General features: G+C 43.0%; 3 protein-coding genes across 5 annotated transcripts in view; 1 reads left to right on the top strand and 2 right to left on the bottom strand.

Moving 5' to 3' along the window:
• The first annotated feature begins 6,080 nt into the window (after positions 1-6,080).
• LOC101081011 (olfactory receptor 1L6-like) lies at positions 6,081-7,374 on the top strand. Its single transcript, XM_023243941.2, has one exon. The coding sequence runs from the start codon at positions 6,284-6,286 to the stop codon at positions 7,226-7,228; it is 945 nt and encodes a 314-aa protein (XP_023099709.1). The 5' UTR covers positions 6,081-6,283; the 3' UTR covers positions 7,229-7,374.
• A 2,670-nt stretch (positions 7,375-10,044) lies between these two features.
• Positions 10,045-18,685, bottom strand: part of SPATA22 (spermatogenesis associated 22) — a 67,467-nt gene continuing 58,826 nt past the window's right edge. The window contains exons 9-10 of one of the 3 annotated variants that reach the window (XM_045044193.1): positions 10,185-10,239; positions 10,045-10,087 (exon numbers count right to left, since the gene is read on the bottom strand). In XM_045044193.1, the coding sequence (XP_044900128.1) occupies positions 10,071-10,087; positions 10,185-10,239 (72 nt within the window). In that variant the 3' untranslated portion in view covers positions 10,045-10,070. The other 2 variants (XM_045044192.1, XM_045044191.1) reach the window with 2 other exon arrangements.
• On the bottom strand, positions 12,298-15,185 carry LOC111557756 (olfactory receptor-like protein DTMT). Its single transcript, XM_023243769.2, has one exon. It carries the CDS (start codon positions 13,873-13,875, stop codon positions 12,919-12,921), a length of 957 nt encoding a protein of 318 aa, XP_023099537.1. The 5' UTR covers positions 13,876-15,185; the 3' UTR covers positions 12,298-12,918.

The following is an 18,685-nucleotide window of genomic DNA, read 5'->3' as shown; positions in this document are numbered from 1 at the left end:
TTAGGTCACCCCACAGATGCAGGAGGGCTGCTGTGTCGGGCCAATGAGGACAGGACAGTCAAAAGGCTTTGGAACAAGGAGCAGAAGTCCTCTTGCCCTGGCTCTAGCTGGGCAGGGCTGAACTCCTGGCATCTCGGACCGGGACTGTGGGGTGACAGAGGGCAGCACTCCTGAAGTCCATCAAGCACAGCTCCACAGACATCTCCCGAGCCTGCAGTCCTGGGGTGAATCTGCCGGCAGCTCCAGCCCCTCCTCCCTCCCTCCACTTCTAGGTCAGGTGGGAACTCTGGGGCCGAGGTGGGCTCAGAGAAGGGCGCCAGGAGCCCAGGCTGGGAGACTGGGCATCTAAGTCCCCAGCTCCACCTTACCGCTTTCCTCACAGGGAGGTCAGAGAAAGGGCTCTTCCCTAACAGAGGAATCACAGTGAGGTCACAGCTTTGAGGGGTGACGGTTGCGGCACAGCGTGAGTACAGCCAGATAGAATAGACCAGGGTCCCTTGCTCTGTGATTGTCAACAAACCCCGTCCTTCTCAGGCCATTAGCACTTTCTTAGAAGGAGGCAGAGGAGTGGTAGCATCTTCCGAGCACGGGTGGTCACCACAGAGGGGTGTCTCTCCCAATTCTGGATTCCCAGACTCCTTTGTTCCCCCTCTCCTACTCAGTCTCTCTAGAAGGGTAGGAGAGAAGTCATGCTGGCTGAGGGCTGAGGGCTCCTCGTAGGGCTGGGGGGTGCAAAGCCCATCCTTTATGAAGTTTCCTGGTTAATTAATTAGTGAGTGACCCCCTGTGCTCCCAGCCGACATGCCACCCCTCTCACCTTTGGCTGTTGAGGTCAATCTTCTTCCCCAGGCGTGCCTGCCTTAACTCCCCCTGCTGGTAGCAGATCAGCCTCTGGGTGTGTGGTGTGGAGGGCAGAGCCCATCTGTACTCACAGGTAAGTGGTCAGGCAGGAGACTTGCTGGCACAGAGCAGAATAATCAATGGCAGAAAGGCAAGGGCTAAATCAGGGGGAGAAAGAGAGAACGGGAGGGAGAGAGATAAACGAGAAGTACCTGCCAACGCGTGACAGAAGGATGAGGAAGTGCACAAAACCATAGGTAGTTCAGACTCCCGGATTCAGTTCCCGGCTCTATCCCCAAATTGCTGAATGACTTCAGACCGTGTTCTCTGGGCCTTGTTTCCCATTTGTGTCATGGCTGTTGGGTTAGGTGATATGTTAAAATCGTTGCCAGTTGCTGATGCCAAGATAAGAAGATGAACTCTTTGATCGTGTCTTGTTCATAAAGCTCTGAATGCCCTCCCTGCCTGGTGCTCAACTACCTGCCCGGCCTAGAGTAGATACAACAGGCAAGATTGCTATATAAATTATTAAAGAGAAATGAATGAGAAGTTGGCAGAGGAAAGGAGAGGCTAGAAGGAAGCCCTTGGAATAGAAAGGCCTCATCTTTGGCTAAAACTGGTTGAAGAGAAGGCTATTCAGGAGAAGAATCTGAGCTGACCAGCAAGGGACCAAAGTCAAGGAGTTGGATAGATATTCCCAGGACTGGGAGTGCTGGGGGGCCAGCGATGATTTCCCCTTTTTCCCACTGCCCATGTCCCCGTCTGATAAGGCAAATGGAGACTTTCAGCAAGAGTGAGAGGAAGGAGGAAGTTGTTGGCATTTGTGTGTTGACTCCTGTGTGGCTGGAAGAATCCATGGAGGTCTCTACGTCTCTCGCATTTTTGAGCGTAGGGGTCTGGGTCTGGGTCTTTGTGTGTATATGGCAGGTATATCTTTGGATGTATCTGTGTATGCGTCTACACCTCTGTGTAAATGACTGTTAGTGGGTGCCCATGTGTGCCCATGTGTGTCTACTGCTGTCCTGGTGGGTGTGAGTGTGTCTCTGGCATGTCCGTGTGACTCGATTTATCAGGATATGTCTGCATCTTTGTGCAGGCTCGTATCCCTGTGTACTTCTATGTCTTGGGGCATCTGAGTGTTTGCTGCAAAGGTGACCTTTTCCGTAAGCTGCCTGGGGGACGGGGTTTCTGGTTCTAGATCCTAAGATTCTCTGCCTCATTTTGTGACCTTAAATAAGTCACCCCTATTCATTTCAAAGAGACACCTGCCATGCCTGGGCCTTAGGAAGGGGCTCGGAGTCAAAACCTGCAGCTCAGCATCCAGGGAAACCAGTCCTGTGCCCGGATTTCTGGGGGAGCCAACATAAATTCAGTCAGTTTATCTCCCATCACCAAAAGTGTTTCGAGGCTGGGGGAGATGGGGAGGAAATTGACATTTTTTAAGTACCTACTATTTGCTAAGTGAATGTATATGCCTCAAAGAGGTTAAGCAACATCTCTGAGGTTTCTCTTGTAATTTCCATTGTACATGCTATCCCCTCTTTCTAGAACTCCTTTCTACTCTTGTCTGTCCAGTGAATGTCTTGTCCTTCAAGCTGGCCCTGTTCAAATGCCGCCTCCTCTGAGGAGCCTTCTCTGACTGCCAGGAGAGTTAAGACAAAGCCCTGTGTGATGGGGCGCCTGGGTGCCTCAGTCAGTTAAGTGTCCGACTTTGGCTCAGGTCATGATCTCATGGTTTGTCAGTTTGAGCCCCACGTCGGGCTCTGTGCTGACAGCTCAGAGATTGGAGCCTGCTTCCGGTTCTGTGTTCCTCCCTCTGTTCCTCCCCACCCTCACATTCTGTGTGTCTCTCTCTCTAAAAGATTAAAAAAAAAAAAAAAAGACAAAGCTCTGTGCCAGGTCTGAGGCCAGATAGGAACAGATAAGTAAATATTTGCCCTCAGAAAGTCCATCATGGTGTGGAGAAGATGAGCATTACAGCAGAAGTCACAACACCAGCAAATAAGGGCTAAGTTCCAAAGGAGGGCTACCAGACAGAGAGGAGAGAGGCATTCAAACGAGGGCTGGAGGAGTCAGGAAAGAAGGTGGGGCTTCTTCGAGGGGGTGGAGCCAGAGTTGGGTATTAGGAAAGGGTAGGAAGAGCATTTCAGGTAAGGAGCAGTGTACAGGAAAAGCCTGTGAGAAACGTGTGAACAAGAGATGGTGAGGAGGCCAGCCTGGCTAGGGTGGGGGGACAGGGAAGCATGTGGAAGCGGTTGGAGCTGAGACCACCAGAGAACCAAGTTGGAAAGTTCTGGCTGCCAGGCTGAGCCATTTGCACTGTACCCGATGGGCAATGGGAGACCAGCAGGGCAGTAAACTGAGTAGAGAGAGCATGGCTCAAAAATCTCCAGGCCCCTTTTAGTTCTAGCTTTCTCTCTCTTTAAGGCTGCTGTCCTAGCCCACAGGAAACACGCTGAAGTCTCTGGGTGAAGATGGATGAGAATGCATCTGTCCTCAAGATCGGGGACCTCTGGCCAGGAGGGAAACCAGCCCACAGACGGTGCAGACAGTGTTGAGGCCTGGCATGCTGCCCTTCAGGTGAGAGAACCCAACATTCCTCTGCTGTCTCCCTGCCTTGGGTCCTATCTTCCACTCCACCCCACTCCACTGTGCCTCACAGGGGTAGGGAGGACAAAGCCATGTGTCAGCTCTCCCCCCCACCCCCAAAATACCTTTCTCTGCCTTCACATTCTCTCTGCCTGCCTGAAACGCCCTTCCCACTTCCAGGTCTCTATCTGGTGAGCTCCTGCTGATTCTTCCAACCCCAGTTCAAACTTCACCTCTTCTTTGGAATCTTCCCCGAATCAGACAAGCACAGGAAATTACTCCTACTACTTTGTTCATACAGTTAGTGTAGTGCTTATTGTTGTGCATGGCTGGAGGTCAAGGACCGTAGCTGACCTGCCTTTATAATCCTAGAGACCAACATAAACCTGATCCAAAGCAGGCGCTCAACAGATAGGTGTGAAGTGGACAGTTGAGCTGTTACAGTGCCCCCAGAGAACCCCACACAACCCAACCCCAGAAAGACCACTGAGTCCAATTCCAGTTAAAAAACACATTGGCAAAACAGAGGTTGACCATAATGGAAAAGGACCTGGAAATTAGGTCCTCTAGGAAAGAATCTAAGGCACCAGGTGTGTTTGGATTGGAGAGAAGAACACCTCATAGACTTTTTTTTTAACACTGTGTGAAAAGCTGCAGAGAAGGGAGATTAGGTGTTTAACCTTCAGCGGCCAAAACTGTGACCACTTGTAGAAGTTACAGGGAAGCAGGTTTCAGCTGAGATTAAGAAAAACATCTTTAAATAACTACAGGCTTCCAGCAGTGGACTGGATTGCCTCTAGTAGCCTCGGGGAACAGGGAGAAGGCATCAGAAGCTGCGGGAAAGGGAACCAACATCTACTAAGCAACCATTCCCTGCTACGTGCTTATATACCCATTACCCATTTAATCATGGCATCAACCACGCAGAGAGGAATCATCAGTATTTCCATTCTATAGATGAGAAGAGTAGAGATGGAATGAATATGGGTCTACGTTTACAAAGTCAATCAGGATTAAAACCCAGGTGGCTCTGACTGCAAAGCCAGTGGCTTTTCCTCTATATCATGCAGTGCCCACCTGGAGGTGGGGAGGGAAGGTCAGGGGCTCTGCAGGGGAGAATCCTGTACCTCAAAAGAGGACGAATCGGAGAGGTACCAAGGTCCTGGCTGTTCAACACTTCAGCTCTGTTCTGGGGATAGGCGTGGAGTTGGCATAAGCAGATGACTCCCTGCGATAGCCAATGAGTGACAGTGATAGAAAAGCAGAAAAATGAAAAAATAGGCTACATCTGGGACTCCTCCTGAAACGCGACAAGAGCAGACACTGCAGTTTGCACATCATCTCCTCCCTTCCACCTTCCCTGGCCTCTTTTTTCTCTCATTGCTCTTTAAAAAGCTTCATTCAACAAATACCGATTGAGTGAGTTTTGTGTATAGATCACTTGGCAAGACAGGGAATAAGCACAGCTCCTTCTTGCAAGGAGCATCTGAGCTAAGAACTGACTCGGTCCACTCTCTGGGATCTCACCAAAGCCCGGCCCTCTTTCCTGACAAAGCAGGGATAGGCTAGGCTAGGAAATAGAACATTTACAGAAACTTTGCATCAGTGGGAAAAAAATGTGTTTTAAGGAAGAGATTGAGTGGGTGACAAAATGAGTGCTTTGTTTCAGAGATAATTGAAATCACTTGGCTTACTGAGAAACTTTGAAGTTTTCAGTCAGCTGAGGTCAGAGCGAAGACAAGACTTGCCCCAGTGTCATAGTGGATGTTACCTTCTTCATTCCATGCGCCCTCTGCCAACAATCCCACACAATCTCTCCCCCCTGTCTGGATGCCTCCCCCTCCGACACCATAGCACGTCTGCTGGATAAAACCGTATTCATTCTCCAAGACCCAGTTCAAATCCCATCTCTTCTTTATATTCTTGCCAAACTCCTCCGGTAGAATAATTTACTCCCACGTGGTTCATAAAATTAGTAAAGGAGGAAACACCGCAAGCTGCTCTAGGTCAAACTGTGGGCAAAAGCTAAGCTTCACCCTGTTCCCCACAGGCCCCAGCACAGGAGTCAGCCAACTATGTCTTACGGGCCAAATCTGCCCTTCTGCCTGTTTATGATAAAGTTTTATTGGAACAAAGCCAAGGCCGTTCATTTACATACTATCAATGGCAGTTTTCACGCTTCAATGGCAGAGCTGAATACTTGTAAGAGACCCTATGGCCCACAGGCCTAAAATACTCTGTGATCCTTGACAGAAAAGTTTAATTCCTGAGTTAGCACATAATACGTGGTGAATAAACAAATGGCAAATGCCATAAGGGGTTTTATGAAGAAACTTCAACTGGTTTTCAGATGGCCTGGGTCCCAATTCTGCCTCCACTGCTTGTTTGACTATGCAAATGATGGTAGATAAATAGATGGGTGGCAGGGAGGTGGGTAGATAGGCGAGAGTTTTGGGTGCTGGGTGCTGCGCTAAGTATTTTACACTTATTACCCACTTTATCTTCACAACTCCATGGGTAGCGATTAGTATTTTCTTCAATGAAAGAAGAAGAAATGGAGGTTTAGAGCCGTCATAGCACCTGAGCGGTAGAGCCAGATCTCAAACTCAGGTCTGTTCTACTCCAAGCTTGAAACTGCCGGCTACCTTAGGACACCCTACTGGGATTCAGATACTGAGTTTCTTCATGAAATGAGGATTACTGGGTGGGCAGTGTGGTTTCCAAGCCTTTTTAGCAAGCGTAAATTTAAAAATAGGATACGGAACCCGCACATGCAGAAGCCTACCGAAAGGTGCCAGAACTTAGGCCTGCTCCTCATCTGCCCCCTCAGCGCCCCCGCCTCTCTGGCCGCTCCATGGCCCTGGCCAACCTCACGACGGCCCCAGAATTCCTCCTCCTCGGCCTGGTGGATGGAACAGACATCCACCCGCTGCTCTTCCTGCTCTTCCTCGGCGTCTACCTGCTCAATGCCCTGGGCAACCTGGCCATGGTGGTGGTGGTGAGGTCGGATGGGGCCCTCCGCTCCCCCATGTACTATTTCCTGGGTCACCTGAGCCTCGTGGACGTCTGCTTTACCACTGTCACCGTCCCCAGACTGCTGGCCGGCTTGCTCCACCCGCGCCAGGCCGTGTCCTTCCAGGGATGCTTTTCCCAGATGTACTTCTTCGTGGCTCTGGGCATCACCGAGAGCTACCTGCTGGCAGCCATGTCCTACGACCGCGCGGTGGCCGTCTGCCGCCCCCTGCACTACTGCGCGGTCATGACGCCCCGGCGCTGCGCGGCGCTGGTGACCACGTCCTGGGCCGTGGCCCACCTGCACTCGCTGCTGCACACGCTGCTCATCTCGGCGCTCTCCTACCCGTGCCCCGCCCCTGTGCGCCACTTCTTCTGTGACATGACGGTGATGCTGAGCTTGGCGACCTCGGACACGGCGACCGCGGAGGCTGCCATCTTCTCCGAGGGCCTGGCCGTGGTGCTCACCCCGCTGCTCCTCGTGTCGCTGTCCTACGCGCGCATCCTCGTCGCGGTGCTGGGAGTGCGGGCGGCCGGGGGCCGGCGCCGCGCCTTCGCCACCTGCGGGGCCCACCTGGTGGTGGTGTCGCTTTTCTTCGGCTCTGTCCTCTCCGTCTATTTCCGGCCGTCCTCCGCCTACTCAGCCCGCTATGACCGCCTGGCCAGCGTGGTCTATGCTGTGCTCACACCGACCTTGAACCCTTTCATCTACAGCCTTCGCAACAAGGAGGTCAAGGGCGCCCTGAAAAGGGGGCTCAGATGGAGGGCTGCACCCCAAGAGGTGTGAGGGCACGTCCTGGTTCACTGGCATTTCGATGATAAGAAAGATTACAAAAGAACACGCCCCTCTTTTTCTAGCTTCCCAAAGCACTAGCAATATTGGTCCTGTAGCATCTTATTTCTGGTTAAATTAAAAATTAGACCTGAAACAAAGGTGACAATGTGTTTATTTTACAGGGATGGGTACATAGCAATAAGCTAAATTCATTTCTGCCTTGGCTGAATGTTTGAAATAGAAGCTACTTGTAAATTTTGGAAAAATGAAAGGGAACAAGCAGGGGACCAAGGAAAGAGGCTTGTAGCTTCTGTAGAGAAAGGGGGAAGAGTGTGATATGGCAGCAGTCTAGTGGATGGAGAGGAAAGCCGAGAAGCAGTGCAGATGCAAGAGTTTTTAAGGAGGTTTTTTTTTGGCGGGGGTGGGGGGGGGAGGGCGCTGCAGTGTAGACCACATTCTTTTCAGACTCCTTTTCTGGAAACTTCAGGAAAGACCTAGTTTTTATTTTAAGTATTCAAAAAATTATTTTTAAGTTCTGTTCCCTAGACAATATGTCCATCATTTGCATGGCAGGAGTTCAAAAATACAGATGAAGATACAATTCTCCTTGACTGTCACTCAATCCAACCTCCACCCCCATCCCAGTTACCAGTTCAATACCTCCCTTGCCTTTCTCTCCCTGCTTTTGACACATAGATCGTCTCACTCTCTACATATTATTCTGTAATTTCCCTTGTCATGCAACAATAGTCTAGGAGATCTTTTCTTATCACAATAGATGGAACTTTTTCACTTTTAGCTTCATGGTATAGAACCCTATACTGTGATATTCCAGAGTTTAACCATTCTCTTATTGATGGTTATACTTTCCCAATGTTTCACTATTACAATGATGTAATGATATCCTTGTCAGAAAAATAATAAAAGATAACATTTAGTGAGGACTTATGTGCCAGGCGCTGTCCTAAGTACTCTACATGTATGTCTGCCTTAAATCTCACAAGATTCCAGGAGGAAGATATTATTCTCATTGCACAAGAGAGGAAACAGGCCTAGAGAAACCAAGCGGGCTTCCCAAAGCTGTAAGACTAAGCAGTTTATCTTCTTCAATAATTCGTAGTTGACTCTTTTCATAATATTGAGCATATTTTAGTAATATATAAGTTCCTAAAATATAATTGTGCCTGTATTTTCAATTTCTTTTATTTCAATAGTATTCTCGTGATTTTAAGATTGACTCTTTAACTGTTAATTTTGCTTCTTTTTCACTCCCAGAGTTCCTTATTTGTATCTTTTCTATTTTGTTGCCTTATTTTACGTGCCATTTTATCTGTTATTATTCATATTACCAAAGAACCAACATTTAGTTATTATTATTCTATTGCTTCTTGGTTTTCAACTCCATCAAGCTTTTACTTTCATACTGATGAATTCCTTCCTCCTGGTTTCTCTGTGTTGATTTTGTTAAACCTTTTCCAGATCCTTGAGGCTTGTGTATCCTCTCGACTTCAGGAGGGGTGTCTCTGCTAAGGTCCACTGTTGCTGGACCTCGACTACACTCAGCATGGATAATACATGTCTTTTCTTTTGAGAAGGGAGTTGATGCCCTTCTTAGGGCTTACTGCTTCTGCTGACTGATTCTGTTAGACGCAGCAACGTCTTCCATCTGGTTCTGGGCTCTGACTTTAGCTGCCGCTACACGGTCCCCTTACTCATTATCCTGATAGCCTCTGGAGACACACTAGCTCTCAACTCCAGCAGGGCTCCAACAGGGTACGTAAGAACTTTTCAGATCTTCATGGCCCAACATGGTTGCAAAGATTCATGTTTATGTGCATGCGCATGTTGTGTGGGATTTCAGACACGCTTCCCTAGACCAGAGCTGTCATGATATGGCTGTGTAGTGGTGGGCTTTTCTGCAAAGTGCCTTCTCCCAGAGTACCACCAAACAAGGAGGGAAAGTTCACTGTGGCCTCCAATATCCAAAACTATTTAAACATTTTACTATACCCCCATTTGGTTATTGAAGGACAAAGAGCAGGGCCTCACACTAATATCTGGGCTCTCCTTAGAATCACTATTATTTCACATTATTCTTTTTTTCCCCCTTCTTTTAAAATTTATTTATTTAAACTCAAGTTAGTTAACATACTGTGTAGTATTGGTTTCAGGAGTAGAACCCGGTGATTCATCACTTCCATACAACACCCAGCGCTCATCCCAACTAGTGCCCTCCTTAATGCCCATCACCCATTAGCCCATCCCCCCACCAACTTCCCCTCCAGCAACCCTCAGCTTGTTCTCTGTATTTAAGAGTCTCTTATGGTTTGCCTCCCTCTCTGTTTTTATCCTATTTTTCCTTCCCTTCCCCTATGTTCATTTGTTGTGTTTCTTAAATTCCACATATGAGTAAAATCATATATTTGTCTTTCTCTGACTGACTTATTTCAGTTAGCATAATACACTCTAGTTCCATACATGTTGTTGCAAATGGCAAGATTTCATTCTTTTTTGATTGCCAAGCAGTATTCCATGGTATGTATGTATGTGTGTGTATATATATATATATATATATACACACACACACACACACACACATATATATATATATATACACACATACATACATGTATACACACACACACATATACACACACACATCTTCTTTATACATTAGAAAAAAGAAATAACATGGGGCGCCTGGGTGGCGCAGTCAGTTAAGCGTCCGACTTCAGCCAGGTCACGATCTTGCGGTCCGTGAGTTCGAGCCCCGCGTCGGGCTCTGGGCTGATGGCTCAGAGCCTGGAGCCTGTTTCCGATTCTGTGTCTCCCTCTCTCTCTGCCCCTCCCCCGTTCATGCTCTGTCTCTCTCTGTCCCAAAAATAAATAAATGTTGAAAAAAAAAATTAAAAAAAAAAGAAAAAAGAAATAACAGAACTAAGTATTTGAAAGAAATATGCATACTTACCAATACTGATGTTAACTTTGTGTATCTTCAGTACCCAAGATAGGTAACTGAAATCCTTATTAGAAAACAATAACAGAACTTAGTAAGGTGTAATATTTTTTAAATGATATACAAGACAATCAGTAACTCTTTTATGTACAAAAAAATTACTTGTCTAAAAACACAATAGTGACCCCCTCCAACATTTTTTTTTCAATGTAAAATACCTAGGACTAAATGTAGAAAGTAATATGTAATAATATACTAAGTTAAGACACCTACAAAATTCAACTAAGAAATGAAAACCTGGAATAAATAGAAAGGTATTCATTATTTATAGTTTGTAAGACAACTGTACAAATAGCCAACTCTAATTCACAAATCAGTGTAATAATTCAGTGTAACTCAAGTTAATTTCCCAACAGATTTTTTAAATTGTAATTTAACAGAATAGATCTAAAGTATATCTGAAAGGATAAATGTGTCAGGAAAGTATTGGAAGAGAAGAATATAGAAAAGGGCTTGTCACACAAGGTACCTAAAATGTACTGTTATACATAGTATGGCATCAATATAATAAGTCCAGAAATGAATAATAATAATATAATAAGCCCAGGAAGTATATGTGAGCACTTAAGACATTGTAAAGGCAGTTTTTTATACCTGTGAAGGTGGAGACAACTCACTTGCTGAGGAAGGGGAAAAAAGAAAAAGGACAGTTGGCCTTAAACAAAATTTTGGGTGGATCAAGCATAGAGATGTGGAAACTAACACTGTACAAGAGCTAGAAAAAAGAATGAGATAATAATAATAATTTGGGGATAGAAAAGCCATTTCCAAGCATGTGGAAGAAAAAAATCATGAAGTAAAAATCAACTTATTTGTCTACTTTGAAGTTTATGATCTTAGTAAGGGAAAAACACATCACTACCAATTTCAAAAGATGAATAACAGACTGAGGGAAATGTTGCCTACAAGATAGATAATGTGATCGTAAGAAAAAAGAAAATCGACTCAAGGCTAAGGACATGCACAAGGAAAAGTAGCTAATCAATATAAAGAAATGTTTGAGCTCACTGATACATACAAAGATTCAATTTAAAAATAGTAAAATATCATATTTTGATGGATATTTTGAGAACAAAAAATCCAGAGTTGGGAACATGTAAAGAACCAGTCACTCTCGTTCACTTTTGGAAGGAGTTTACCTTAGCAGAATTCCTGGGAGGCAATTTGACAACTTCTACCCAATTATAACCTGTTCATATCCTTTGATCTAGTACACCCATTTCTAAGAATGTGTCCTTAGAAACACAGCATAAGTCCACAAGGAAATGTATGGATGAGGAAATAAAATTGAAGTATTGTTCAAAATCATAAAAAATTGAAAACAACCCAAGTGTTTACCAAGAAGATTATTTAAATAAATTATAGTAAATGCATCGATTCAACAAGCACTGTATAGATTCTAAGATCATTATATGTCTTTATATGAAATGATGAATTCAAAATATATTTTATATAACAACCTGAGAAAATGGTGTGTATAATTTAATGCTATTATATGTAATGTTAGTCTACACAGAAATTATCTATGTACATAGAATATTCCCCAACTTCTAACTGCTTTTATGGGGGAGGGCAGAATTTGGGGAAACCTTCCATTCCACTTTATTATTTATTTCTTTGTTGTTTGGATAATTTTCCAGTGAGAATGTATTCTTTTTGTAGTCAATAAAAATTTTTGAAGAAGAAAGGAAGTCAAAGTTGGCATTATTAGGAAGACTTCTTTTAAAAGGTGAGATTTTTTTTTAAGGCACACTTTAATTTCAAGAAACGTATGAAAATGTATTCAAATCAAATCAGTTATTATTGTCCATCTAGCAAGTACAAGGCACTGAAGTAGTCATTGAAGAGATAAGAGAGCACCTGTCTTCAAGACACTGAAAATATACTTGAAAAGAAGTAAACAAAGAAAGCATCACATAATTTCAGTGTAATATTTCAGAGGAAAAAAATCTACCTGGGGGTCATAAATAGATTCTAACCCTCTGTCACTATTTGTGCTACTTTAGGCTATGTATGGGCCACCATTTTACTGTCTATAAATTAAATAATTCGTAAGAGAATCATATGGCTCGTTCCATATAATATGATTTTAATTCAAAAGAGAAATTTTCATCCAAAATATAGATATTATCAAAAGAAGCAGTCTGTCATTAACTGACAAGCGATTGGTAAATCAAAGGAAAAAAAAATTTCGAGTATGATCATTAAAGTGGTGAATCAGTCAACACCTGAAATGAAAATTAAAAACTAAATAAATAGGTAAGCAATGGAATAAATGATGATCCTTGGCGAGTAAAAAATTACAAAAGCAGTACATAATAAACTGGAAGACATTCTTCATGAAATAAACATGTTTGGCAGAAGCATAGCACTGAAGGGGCTGAGAAATTTGGATTTATTTATTAGAGAATTAGGAACTACTGTACTTTCTCTGAGTGCAGTAAACACTAGCGTTAGAGTGATATTTATTCAAATTTGAATAATAATTGCCAAGTGTCCACTACATGTCAGTCCTTGTGCTATATCACCCCCCAGATTCTGTGGTAAACCCAGGATGTGAGATGGACCCACCCCTAGTGACAATGAGAAAACCCCCTGGGCTGCATTAGCTTGGTGCTTACTAGACTTTATGGAATACTACTCATTGTCAATATTATGCCTACTGTTTGAAAACATACATTAGTCTTTAGAGTCCCTGTCCCAGAGAAAGCTGAATCGTCCATTTGGAACATACTCTTCCTAAGGCTCCCTTTATGTCCCGATTCCTCAGGCTGTAGATGAAGGGATTCAGCATAGGGGTGACCACAGTGTACATCACGGCCATGACAGTCTCCTTAACAGTAGAATTGTTGTCTGAAGGGCACAAGTAGAGGCCAATGATTGTCCCGTAGAAGAGAGACACCACGGAGAGGTGGGAGCCACAGGTGGAGAAGGCCTTGCGGATGCCCCTGGCAGAAGGGACCCTGAGGATGGAGGACACAATCCGTGCATAGGATAAAAAGATCAACAGGAATGGAACAATAATGACAAGCCCTCCCAAAATAAATATCACCATTTCATTTATATGAATGTCAGAGCAGGCCAACTTTAGCAGAGCTGACATGTCACAGAAAAAGTGAGGAATCACATTATCAGCACAGAAGGACAGCCGAGCCATGAGTAGTGTGTGCAATAAAGAGATAAAAGTGGTTAGCACCCAGGACAGCACCACCAGGGAGAGACAGAGCTTGGGGCTCATGATGGTGGTGTAGTGCAGGGGAAAGCAAATGGCCACATAGCGGTCATAGGCCATGGCCACCAGGAGGAAGCTCTCCAGGTCTGCAAAAAGCAAGAAGAAGTACATCTGGGCCAGGCAGCCGGCATAGGGGATGGACGGGACCTGGCTCTGCATGTTCTGCAGCAGTTTGGGCATTGTGACAGAGGAGAAGCAGAGGTCAGAGAAGGACAAGTTACTGAGAAACAAATACATGGGCGTGTGGAGGCGGGAGTCCAGGAGAATGAGGATGATGATGAGCAGGTTCCCCAGGATGGTGGTAACATACATGAGCAGGAACAGGGCATAGAACTGGTCCCGCAGCTCTGGCTCAATAGGCAGACCCAGGAGGAGGAACTCTGAGATGACACTTTGGTTTCCCATTTTCATGTTGCTTTTGTTCTACCTTTGTAAAATTAAAAATAATTTGCATGACAGCATGAATATGTATGTGTATATACACACATATAGACACACTTCAGAATTTTCAAAAAGAAATCTTAATTTTTTTAATTAAATACCCACAAGTCATAAGGGTTAAGTTCAGTACTTCTTTCACTAGGATGAAAGTATAATATGTATTAACTCATTCATTCTTCATAGCAGCCCTATGAGATAGGTACTATTTTCTTCAGTTTTTACATTTAAAAAGTTGATGTTTATACTCAATAGGTAACTTGTCCAAGGTCCCACACCTATTGAACAACAGATCTGGGATTGCAGCCAACAGTCTAACTTTGGAGTTTGACTTTTAGTGGGGAGTGCTTCCAGAACTGGTTACACTTTGCAGGTTAGCAGGTATTACTGAGACAAAGTCCTACAGACGGCAGCACAGACAGAATGAGTTCTGAGAGTAAAGCATTATGGGGGAGGAAATGTTTTTTATTCACACATCTGATAATTAAAGAGAGATGCCTACAGTCAGCTTCAGAATATCCATAAATACAACCATTTTCTCTTGGTCAGAGGACACAGCAAGAGGGTCAGTTCCTCTCTATGGTAGAGGTGCACAAAAGCACCGGGAACCACAAAACTTGTGGTGCAAATCAACCAGTTCAAGGAGTGGGAAATTAAAGGGTCCTTGAACTCTCTCAATTTGTGAATACCTCAAAAAACATGGATAGAATAATTTTTGACATATTAATCTTAGAATGTTTTGTTTCCTCGCTCTTCACTTTCACTTCTTCCCATTCAATAGATAGTTAGCTCTATGCTCCTTGCCTCAGGATACAGACATGGCAGGAAAGCAGAAATGGTTCACAAGTTTTCCTGGCTTTTATTTCCAAAAGCCTGAGCTCCAGAGTGAAGCCAGAATTTACCGGTAAAGAAAAAAAAATGTCTGGGCTAGAATTGGGAGGTGAAGTGAAGCTTCCTCCCAGCAAACCAGAAAGAGATCTCCTTGAGCTAGGCGTGGGGGGTGCAGGCAGAGGAAGGGTGGGAGAATGATCAGTGGGTCACAAGAACAGAGATGGCAGACCTGGCAATGCCACCAGGAAGGCAGGAAGGTCAGATATAATCACTGATTCAGAGGAGAGAGAACTTTTAAAAAGTACCGTATGTAATTTGTTGCCAATAAATCTGATGATTTAAATGAAATGGTTAACTTCAGGGATGCCTGGGTGGCCCAGCTGGTTGGGCATCTGACTTCGGCTCAGGTCATGATCTCACAGCTCACAAGTTCAAGCCCCGCGTTGGGCTCTGTGCTGACAGGTTGGATTCTGCATCTCCCTGTCTCTCTGCCCCCACCCCCTACCTCACTCTGCTGTCTCTCTCTCTCTCTCTCTCTCTCTCTCTCAAAAATAAATAAACATTAAAAAGGTTTAAATAATAACTAACTTTGGAGAGGAAAAATCAAGTATATGACCAATATTTACCCAAGAAATGAGAGGTGACCAATGTGGGCTTCCCCTCTTGTTTCTGTGGATCCCTCAAAGCCAATGGGCTGGCATTCATTTTTCCCCCCCAGCCAGGCAATTAGAGCCCTGGTCTTCTAAATAAGGAGTTATGAGCTCAAATATCACCAGGGCTGCTTAACAGGATGTAGCCTCCAGAGCCGACCCACCGTGAGGGCCAGGACTGTGTCTACCTTGATCACTGTGAGATCAAGTTTTCTACTTGTAGATTTGATGGTAGTTGATGGTATCACCACATTTGTTTATTCTAGCAACTGCATGAAGGACACTAAAGTACCACAAATTCTTGTAGAACTTATGGTCCAAAAAGAGAAGTTGTAGAGACCACATTTTTTCAAGGTAGTGCAGTAAAATGACAAATTAATAACAAACATCTGATATACTTGGATATTAAGGCTCTACTAAATGATTTTTACATCAAAGAACAAAGTAACACTGCTCTGTTGAGAAGGAACACAGTACACACAGAGTCATCATGGAAAAAGAAAAATCTATGCCTCATTTTTACTAATAAACTAGGAAAAAATAAAGTATTAAGCTGAAAAGGATAGAAAAAAGAATGGCAAAAATTCAAATACAAAGGATTAAGAAATTTATAAACTTGGGGCGCCTGGGTGGCGCAGTCGGTTAAGCGCCCGACTTCAGCCAGGTCACGATCTCGGGGTCCGTGAGTTCGAGCCCCGCATCGGGCTCTGGGCTGATGGCTCAGAGCCTGGAGCCTGCTTCCGATTCTGTGTCTCCCTCTCTCTCTGCCCCTCCCCCATTCATGCTCTGTCACTCTCTGTCCCGAAAAAAATAAATAAAATGTTGAAAAAAAATTAAAAAAAAAAAAGAAATTTATAAACTTAAAAGCGTATATTAGCAAAATGAAAAACATGAAAGCAGTAAAATGATAAAATAATTTGAGAGCTTTGTTTTCAAAAGGTCAACAAAATAGACAAAACTGGCCAATTAAAAAATAAGTATAGAAGATTAGGAATAAAAAAAAGGATACAGTTACAGAGACAAATTTTTAAGTTTTCCTAAATTGTCTGAAATAAATGTGAAAATCTGGATGAGACATTTGCTAAACAAAAACAAGTTGAAAAATTGGCTCAATAATAAATATACATGATATCTGAAGAGACCATTAAAATGAACAGTCAAGAAGTCGAAAAAATCAAAGGCCAACAAATATGAAACAAACTGAAAAAAATAAGTATCTATAATAAATTTCTTTAAGCCAACAATAAGCATATAAAAAGATGCCCCACATTATTATTCAAATTAAGATCATAAGATACTACTACACACCCACTGGAATGGCTAAAATGAAAAAATTGACAATATCAAATTTTAGTGATTAATATTCTCATATATCCCAGATAAGGATATAAAATAGTAAAACCACTTAGCAAACTGTTTGCAGTTCTTAAAGGTTAACATTCACTCACCCTATAGTCCAGAAAATTCATTCCTGAATTATCCCAAATAAATGAAAACAAATGTCCTCAAAAGCATGTTTAATAGAATTTTCCAAAGAAGCTCAAGTCATAAGAGCTAAAACTGAGAAACCCAGTGTCCAGGAGAATAGATAAAAAAAAACTGTGGCATATTCATTTTAATGGTGTACTATATAGCAATGAAAAAGAATGAACTATAATGATTCAAACAACAGAATGGATAAATATCAAAAATATTACGTTGAATAAAAAAATCCAGACTCAAAAAAATGTGGGTTGATTCCATTCATACGAAGTTCATGAGCTAGCAAATCTAATCTATGATGATAGAAATAAGAATAGTGGTTACCTCTGGACATGCATGGGTACTAACTAGGAGAGGGCATAGGAAAACTTCTGGGATAATAGAAATGTTCTGTATCTAGATCAGTGCAGTAGTTACATGGGTGTAAAATTCAGCAAACTGTACACAGAGATTTGTGCACTACATGTAAATTATATTGCAATTAAAAAAAATCGTTGGGCCAGGAAGCTTTTTGGATTTTTCAAACTCTCAAGGAACGATAATCCCCAGGCTCTACATAAAGCATTCCAGAACCTAAAATTAAATAGAAAGCTACATAATTTACTGAAACGGGGGGGGGGGGGGGGGAAGACATGAAAATAGAATTACAGAACAATTCCACCTATAGAAATGGATATGAAAAGCCTAAAACACTAATAATTCCAAATTTTCATATTTGAAAAAAGCTAATATGTTTAATTTAAAAAAATTAGTATTAATGAACCACAGCCAAAAGGCAATTGAAAAATATCAATACCAATTCCTGATCAAAGCTCAGAATAAAATAAGAGATTACTTCCTCAATATAATGTGCTAGGATCTGCCAAAGTTGGATTGTGTCCCCTCTCCAGATGTGAGCATACTTTCATTCTCTAGATCACAGTGAAGTGGAAATCATAGGACTCCATCAAGAGATTTAGTCCTATCAAAAGATTTTGTTCTCCTTTAATTCCCCATTAACTGTAATGCCAGGTCTCAACCACACTGCTCCCAGCAAGGCTTCTTCAACTGTTCAAATACTTTCAGGGCCTCGGAACTCGACAGTGGGTTGCTTGCCCTACATTTACCATCAAGTTCTGCTGGCAACACTGGGTGACTGCTGGCATCGGCAGACTGTTCTCATATCTTCAACAGCTTTACTCGGAGCGGACCATGAGGACATCAAACACACTCTCATCTTGCCCTGTTCCAGACACTGATGGGACAATATAGGAAGCAAGTACTGTGTTATTTTTAAACCAAAGGGACTCTGAACAGATTTACAATCTCTGCATATTCTCCTACGTCGATGCAAATATGAAGCCTGTTTTTTTTTTTTTTTTTGTAGGACACTTAAAGACACCAGTGCCCTTGCTTAAGAAAAAATAGTTGGTCAGTTTTGACTAATTTAAGAAGAAACAAAACCATTAAGTAGGGTGTCTCAGGACACACATAGGGCATTTTTCTGAGAATTCCCAAAAATACATAATAAAAAGGTCTAACTTATTGAGAGTCAACATCACACATAATGGTAGAAATTTTAAATCCTCAAGACTCTGGAGGCAATCAGAATGAAGCATGGTGGTTAATCTAAAGCAGCACTGTCCACTGGCAATAAAATATATGCCACAAATGTGAGCATTTTAAATTTTATATTTTCAATATAATTTTAAATTTTCAATAAACACATTTAACTTTTCAATAAACACATTTAAAGTGGCAATTTTAATTAAAAACAGAACTACCCTAAGACCCAGCAATTGCACTACGAGGTATCTATCCAAGAGATACAGGTACTCTAT

This window comes from Felis catus, chromosome E1 (genome assembly GCF_018350175.1).
Source record: "Felis catus isolate Fca126 chromosome E1, F.catus_Fca126_mat1.0, whole genome shotgun sequence".
NCBI lineage: Eukaryota > Metazoa > Chordata > Mammalia > Carnivora > Felidae > Felis > Felis catus.
Note: the sequence above shows the minus strand (reverse complement) of the source record. Positions and strands in the feature narration are given on the sequence as shown.